General features: G+C 46.5%; 1 protein-coding gene across 1 annotated transcript in view; it reads right to left on the reverse strand.

The window, feature by feature from the left end:
- Positions 1–8,065, reverse strand: part of Vps11 (VPS11, CORVET/HOPS core subunit) — a 17,558-nt gene that overhangs the window by 4,281 nt on the left and 5,212 nt on the right. Inside the window, exons 6-14 of the mRNA XM_005347180.3 lie at positions 7,249–7,450; positions 6,709–6,860; positions 5,651–5,837; positions 4,751–4,897; positions 4,459–4,647; positions 3,967–4,128; positions 3,166–3,305; positions 2,872–3,074; positions 2,607–2,778 (exon numbers count right to left, since the gene is read on the reverse strand). Coding sequence (XP_005347237.1) covers positions 2,607–2,778; positions 2,872–3,074; positions 3,166–3,305; positions 3,967–4,128; positions 4,459–4,647; positions 4,751–4,897; positions 5,651–5,837; positions 6,709–6,860; positions 7,249–7,450 — 1,554 coding nt within the window. The remainder of the gene's footprint in view (positions 1–2,606; positions 2,779–2,871; positions 3,075–3,165; positions 3,306–3,966; positions 4,129–4,458; positions 4,648–4,750; positions 4,898–5,650; positions 5,838–6,708; positions 6,861–7,248; positions 7,451–8,065) is intronic.

Genomic DNA, 8,065 nt, shown 5'->3' on the forward strand with positions numbered 1-8,065 from the left:
CACAGACAGAATATTGTATACATAATAAACAAACAAATAAATAAATAAATAAATAAGCAAATAAACAAATGCTCTTAGCAGGCCGTGGTGGCGCGTGCCTTTAATCCCAGCACTCGGGAGGCAGAGGCAGGCGGATCTCTGTGAGTTCAAGACCAGCCTGGTCTACAAGAGCTAATAAAAAAAAAAAAAAGAAATGTAAATATTATGTATGCAGAGAACTGGCCTGGCCATAAAATAACCTCCTCCAAAGCCCATTAAATAATGACTTATGAGACGAGAAAGATGGTTCTGCAGTTAAGGGTTCATACCGCTCTTGCAGAAGAGGGAATTGAATTCAATTCCCAGTACACATGGGGGTGTATGCCAGGGGTTCAGCACCGCCTGGAACTCTAACTTCTGGGGATCTAGTGCCTTTGTCAAATGCAGGCACCTGCACTCAGGTACACAGACTTATACACACACACACACACACACACACACACACACACACACACAACTTAAACTAACAAAACATTTTAAAAGAAATTAATAGGGCTGAAGAGATGGATCACTGGTTAAGCATACACACTTCTCTTGAAGAGGACCCGAGTATAATTCCCAGCTTCAACAATAAAGGGCTTACAACTGCCTGCAACTCCTGTTTCAGGAGATCCAATAGCCTCTCTGGCCTCAGTAGGCACAAGATCTTAAAGCACACATGATATGGGATTCTCCTCTGTATGCTAAGAGTTTGTTTTATTACCATTGGTTAATAAAGAAGCTGCTTTGGCCTATGGCAGGCAGAATATATTATAGCAAGGCAGGAAATCCTAGCAGAGATAGAGAAGGAAAGAAGGCAGAGTCAGGGAGACGCCATGTAGTTGCTGAAGGGGAAAAACATTAGCCAACCACTGAAGAAACAAGACATGTAGAAAATGAAGTAATGCCAGTCACGTGGTAATACACAGACTAATAAAAATGGATTTAGTACGTAAGAGACAATTAGAAATACACCCGAGCCATACACCAGTGTTGTAATTAATATAGTTTTTGTGTGATTATTCAGGTCTGGGTGGCTGGAAAACAAACGTGCAGTCTCCACTTACACACACATACACAGTTGCTCACACACACACACACACACACACACACACACACTAAAATCTTTTTTCTTCTTTCCTGTTTTGTTTTTCTGAGACAGGGTTTCTCTGTGTAACAGCCTTAGCTGTCCTGGAACCATTTTATAGACCAGGTTGGCCCTGAACTCACAGAGATTCACCTGCCTCTGCCTCCTGCATGCTGGGATTAAAGGTTAAGTGCCACTGGGTGGTGGTGGCACATTTGTTTGTCGTTCCCCCCCCCAAATACACACAAAAATCTTTAAAAATAAGATTTATGGTGGGGCATGGTGGCACACACACACACACACACACACACAAGAATCTTTAAAGATAAGATCTATGGTGGGCATGGTGGCACACACATACACACAAAAATCTTTAAAGATAAGATCTATGGTGGGGCATGGTGGCGCACACACTTGCAGATCTATGGTGGGGCATGGTGGCGCACACACTAAAGATAAGATCTATGGTGGGCATGGTGGCACACACGCTTGCACTTAGAAGCAGGTGGATCTCTGTGATAGGACAGCTAAGGTGATATAGACAGACCCTGTCTCAAAAAACAAAAAAGGGTGGGTATATAACTAATTTTTTTAGAATTCCTTCATTAACACATCGTCAAAGGGTTGGGATGTATAGGTTCAGTGGTAGAGTAGATGCCTAGCATGTACAAGAGGCCCTAATCAGTGGCTCTCAACCTTCCTAACGCTGCAACCCTTTAACACAGTTCCTCATTTTGTGGTGACCCCAGCCATAACATTATTTCATTGTTACTTATCACTATAATTTTGCTATTGTTATGAATCAGTAATGTAAAGCTGGGAGTGGTGGTGCACACCTTTAATCCCAACATTCAGGAGGCGAGGAAGGTAGATCTCTATGAAGTCAAGGGTAGATTGGTCTACAAATAAGTTCCAGGATAGTCAAGGCTGTTACACAGAGAAACCTTGTCTCGAAAAGCTTAAAAATAAGGCAGGTGACAGGCGGTGGTGGCGCACACCTTTAATCCCAGCACTCGGTAGGCAGAGGCAAGTGGATCTCTGTGAGTTTGAGGCCAGCCTGGTCTACAAAGTTCTAGGACAGACAAGGCTATTACAGACAAAGCCTTTCTCAAAAGACAAAACAAAACAACAGTAAAACAGCCAGGCGATGGTGGCGCATGCCTTTAATCCCAGCACTCGGGAGGCAGAGGCAGGCGGATCTCTGTGAGTTCGAGACCAGCCTGGTCTACAGAGCTAGTTCCAGGACAGGCTCCAAAACCACAGAGAAACCCTGTCTCGAAAAACAAAAACAAACAAAAAAAACCAACAGTAAAACAAACAAACAAGCAAAAACTTAAAATAAACCCACATGTTGAATAAGAACCACTGATCTAGATTAATCTTTGAAGAGAAAGAAGGAGGAAGGGAGAGAGAGGGAACTCAAACAGTCTTTACAGATGCTCTGTGTGGAAAGCACATAATACCACATTGTGATAGCCGAAGTCATCCCTGTCCACTCTACCTCGACTTGAGTTCCTGGATTTCCTGGCGGATGCGAGTGGTCTCCTCTCTGTACCGCCTCACCCGCAGCTCATCTTGTGCAATCTGCTGGCTCTGTTTCTGCAGTTTTTGGACCAGGTAATCTCGGATGATGGACAGGGTAGCTGTGGAGTTGTGGGCCAGGGTCTGTACCACTGAGATTGGAGGACAGGAAGAAATAAGATAAAGAACCATGCAGCATGCACTGAACAGAGCCCGTCTCTGCGGCAGCCTGTCCTCCCCAGTACCTAGAAGGGGGGGCATGAGGTTCTTGTTCTCGATATGCTTGAGCACAGCGGCCACATACTCCTTGCAGTCTTCCTCCTTGCGGGCAAAGTAGCTGAGGGCCTGTTCCCACAGGGAGGGGTCCTGCTCCCCATGGCGCTCGCACACGGCAATCACCTGGCGGTACTGCTCGTGCTGCATGTGGTAATGCATGATCTGCTGGAACCTGGGGTCAGGGAAAGGACATACCTCAGCGCTTGTCTCTGGAAAAATCACCTCAATCTTTCTTTTTCCCTGGAAGTCCCCCAAATCCTTACAGCTTCCCCTGCTCGTAGAGGTAAAGGACCCCATCCTGGAAGTCGTGCATCTGGCACAGGACCAGCGCCTTGTCAAACACATTGCAGAATCGGCCGCTCTTCAGCAGGGAGATGGCCTCTGCGTGAAGCTTCTCCTTGGCCTACAAGAGAAGGTGGGCTGTTAGTCATCAGAGGGCACAAGACTTTTTAGACTAGGCAGACTTCAGTCTCTCTTTCAGTCCAGTTTCCCATCAGTGAAGCCCATATAGTTCCAGAGGTGAGGTGCTACTCTCAAAATCGGCTGTTCTCAACCTGTGGGTCATGACCCCAATAGCAAGCCTCTGTCTCCAAATTTTTTTTCGTGGGGGGGAGGTGGGGGGGTTGTTGAGACAGGGTTTCTCTGTAGCTTTGGAGCCTGTCCTGGAACTAGCTCTTGTAGACCAGGCTGGCCTCGAACTCACAGAGAGCCACCTACCTCTGCCTCCCGAGTGCTGGGATTAAAGGTGTGCACCACCACCTCCTGGCTACATTATGATTAATAACAGCAGCAAAATTACTTTTATAAAGTAGCAAGCAAAAATAACTCGATGGCTGGGGTCACCACAACATGAGGAACTGTATTAAAGGGTCACAGCATTAGGAAGGTTGAGAACCACTACTCTAAATAAAGCAACAAAAGGCATCCAAAAAGCTAGAGGACAGGCACTAGAGGAACTCTTCTTTATTCACTGCGAGGGAAGGAACCCAGGCCTCACACATGCTAGGCCAATGAGCACCCAAGCCATCTTTCCTGTGCCTCCCATGGCTCTGGCCAGGTATTACCTGTGGATCCTTCTCGTGGGCCCAGTTCTGCAGCCGCAGCTCCAAGAGTGTGTCATAGATGCCCTGGGGGGAGTCTGGCTGCACTTCGCTCATGTGCTCCAGGAACGCTTTCAGCTCTCTCGGGTTGTTTGCAAAGATGGGGATGAACTCCTCAGAGTTGGCCTAGGATGGAGGAAAGAAAGACGTGAGGTAGGGGCTGAAGAGATGGCTCAGTGGTTAAGAGCAGTGACTGCTCTTCCAGAGGTCCTGAGTTCAATCCCCAACAACCACATGGTGGCTCACAACCATCTATGATGAGATTTGGTGCCCTTTTCTGGTGTGCAGGCAAAACATTGTATACATAATAAGTAAATAAATCTTAAAGGAAGAAAGGAAGGAAGGAAGGAAGGAAGGAAGGAAGGAAGGAAGGAAGGAAGGAAGGAAGGGAGGTGGCTGAGTGAGCAGGCATCTAAAGTCATCCCTGCTACCAAAAACTGTTTACCCAGGTCTCACCCGAAAGCCTGGAGCCTCCTGATCGCCTCGGCCTTCTGGACTGGGCCGATAGTCAGTACACAGTCCTTTCAGTAACTGGGTTGTCTGCTCCGGTATGTGGTGCATTAGGATCTTGCCGTAGCGCTTCATGTTACTCTCTGCCTGCTCAAAAGGCAGCTTACCAATATACTGCAGGGCTTCTTGATAGTTCTGTGGAGGAGTGAAAGGTGAACTAGTGCTCTTCCTGTCTCATCCAGCAGGATGAGTTTTTATCATCCCCAGTACATCCTTCCAAAGCAAGAACCTCACCCACCTTAATGTCCTCTAGCTGGATCTTCAAGTACCACTCATGATGTGCATGGTTCTCAGCCAGATAGAGGGCATGGGAGTAGTAGCCGGCCTGCCGGAGGACCTTGATGGCTGTCTCCACATCAAAGTGGACTTCACTCTCGCTCTTTGTCTGCCAACAAGATGTTAAACAAAGTCATTTGCACAGAAGAGGCTGGAGAAGGGAGAACAAGCAGGCATCTTTAAGGCATGTTTCTAAAGGGCAAAGGCATCTTGGCTTTGAAAACATGATAGCCAGCCTCTTGCAATATCGGCTTGAAAAACCTAGGCTTTGGGAGGGGGAGGGAAATGGGAGGCGGTGGCAGGGAAGAGACAGAAATCTTTAATAAATAAATAAATCCAAAAAATAAAAATAAAAAGTGAAAAAAAAAGAAAAGAAAAACCTAGGCTTTCCTCTGTCCCTATCATTAGAAAGACATTTATAGGGCTGGAGAGATGGTTCAGTGGTTAAGAGCACTGGCTGTTCTCTTAAGAGGACCCAGGTTCAATTCCCAGCACCCACATGGCAACTCACAGCTATCTGTAACTACAGTTCCGGGGATCCACCCTCACACAGACAAAACATCAATGCACATGAAATAAAATTAATGTAAAAAAAAAAAGAAAGAAAAAAGAAAAGAAAGACATTTCTAGGGATTGAGAGCTTCTTTAATGGCACTTCCTGGGCTTCAGCACCAGGGAATGTTCTAGACAACTAGTAGGAGCAACTGCTCTTCTTCCTGTTTATAGAGGAAAGAGCATTGGTTCCCAAATAAAGCTGGTCCCCTGCTTTCCTGTGTCCTGCTGAAAAACAGTAAGTCCTGGTAAGCCACTTCAGGTTCAGTGAGGCTTACTAGGAATCATCCCATCCAACACTGCCCTTCACCTTGATGAATTCCTCCAACTTCGAGCTGTCCTTGAGCTTGGTGTAGCAGTTCAGAAGCAGGGTGGTATGATCAGCATTAGCCAGTGACTGCCGATGCAGGGTCTGTAGGTAGGCAGTCAAGTTGTGGATGCGCTGGGCATCCAGGAACTTACGGATCACATAGGATGGCTCCAACCTTCCAATGGTTCTAGAGAAACATCAATACCATCAGGGTTAGAGTACTTTGTCAAGCTGGCTGTACAGAGATCACTGCAGCCATGGTAGTGGGTCTTGAGTAGCTCCCTTTTAACAAAGTCAAGGTGGTATCAGTGATATTAGACTATAAACTACACTGTGCAAGGTCCACAAAACTGGTTCCTATGTTGTGGTTTCTGAGGCAAGGTCTCACTATGTAGTCATGGCTGGCTTGGGAAATTATTATCTGGACCAGGTTGGCCTTGAATTTAGGGTAATCCTCCCACCTCTCTTTCCCAAGTGCTGGGATTATAGACAAGTGTCATCACAACCAGCCTAGTACACTGGTTCTTATTTTTAATGAATCACTTTACAGACCTGCAAGTTATCCTTGCTGCCAAAGTAAGCATGAACACAGGATTGGGAAGGCTTTGTTGCTGGTCAGGTTTTTTGGTTTTGTTTGTTTGTTTTAGTTTTTTGAGATAGAGTCTCTACGGGTAGGTCTGGCTGTCCTGGAATTCTCTACATAGACAGGCTGGTCTTGAACTCAAAGAGATCTGCCTGCCTCTGTTTCTCAAGTATTAGGATTAAAGGTTAGTGCCACCATGCCCTGTCTTGTGTTTTAAGATAGGTTCAGTGTGTAGCACAGATTAATCTTGAACCCAAAATCCTCCTGCTTCAGTCCTGAGACTATAGGCATGTATCACCATGCCCAGTCACCATCTCACTGTTTCCATAGTAAAAGTGAATACTTCCTGATGAAATACAACACCCCACCCCATGCACGCACATACACGTGCGCGCGCGCACACACACACACGGGTTCTGAAATCTAGCTGCCTGTTCTGCATTCAAGCTCCATTCCCCAGCACATCCAGACTAACCGGATATACTGCTGAACAGCTCCATCATGGTTGCCCTTGCTGTAGAGATGGTCTCCATACTGCATGAAAATCTGAGCTAGTCCATCACTGTCCAGATGTTGACTCTTAGCCAAGTTAATTGCCATCTCAAATAAATTCTTCTTAAATAACATCTAGAAGAAAAGAGATTAGAACATTGGTAGAAGCAGTCCTGAGAGTAGACCCTCCCAAAACATACCCATAACAGACATAGTAGATAATCCTGGAGCTACAACCTGCCTACAGTCTAGACAAAGACCTCAAGGTAACCCCAAGACCAACACCAACATCACCTCACCTCATCCAGGGCTCTGTAAACAAGGAGGGCTGGCTTAGGTTCCCAGCCATTACTTCTCTCCAAAGCCACATCCTAGGCCATTTCCTTGTTATCCTATCCTAAGGAAACTGAGTAAGGCTGTGACCCAAAGGAAAGAAAGTCACTGGGCCCAGGGGACCTAAGAAACCCATTCCTGCAGCTACTTCTAGATGCTTGTGCCAGCTCTGAGAACCTGGTGGCCTTGCCTCCAGTTTGGTCTGTGTGTCCTTCTCCTGCAATGCGTGGACCCGCCCATCCCGCGTCAGCACGTACAGGGAGCCCCACTCAGCGAGCACATCCACTACATCCTCAAAAACAGCACTGTAGGCTATGAACTTGTTGCACAGGTCATAGATGTTGAGAATTTGCTTGTCAGAGCTCTGGGAATCCCTGCTGGTAAACTCTGACCTGCACAGGAAAGAAAAGCACCACTATTTAGACCACCTCTGTCTCAGTTCCCTTATGGTTCCTTCACGTGACGACTCTGGTGCTGCCCCACTCCAGTTAGAACAAATCGCCTCTCTGGCCCCTCCACACGCACAACTGTGCGGCCAGCTGTGCAGAACACAGTCCTGGTCTCACCCTTTAGCCTCCTACCATTAATCCTGGCCAACAGAGTAGAAAATTAACATTCAGATGCCTACTCACTGAACAAATCATCATCATCACCCATGGCTTGGTGTGTTAGACAATGGGTTTGGTACTGAATGAAATAATCCAACAGGGGCTAGCAGAGGGCCCTACTGATAAAATGCTTGCTTTGCGGCATGAAGACCTCAGTTCAAACTTAGATCCCACAAAAAAAAAAAAAAAAAAAAAAGTACAGGGGTTGGAGAGATGGCTCAGCAGTTAAGAACACTTACTACTCTTTCAGAGGTCCCCAGTTCAGTTAGCACCCGTATCAGGTGGCTCACAACCACCTGTAACTCTAGCTCCAGGGGATTGGATGCCTCTGACCTCCTTGAGCACCTGCACATGTATGCACTAAATCCACACACAAATACATACACATAATTAAAGAAA

The sequence above is a fragment of the Microtus ochrogaster genome, chromosome 5 (assembly GCF_000317375.1).
Source record: "Microtus ochrogaster isolate Prairie Vole_2 chromosome 5, MicOch1.0, whole genome shotgun sequence".
NCBI classification, from domain to species: domain Eukaryota; kingdom Metazoa; phylum Chordata; class Mammalia; order Rodentia; family Cricetidae; genus Microtus; species Microtus ochrogaster.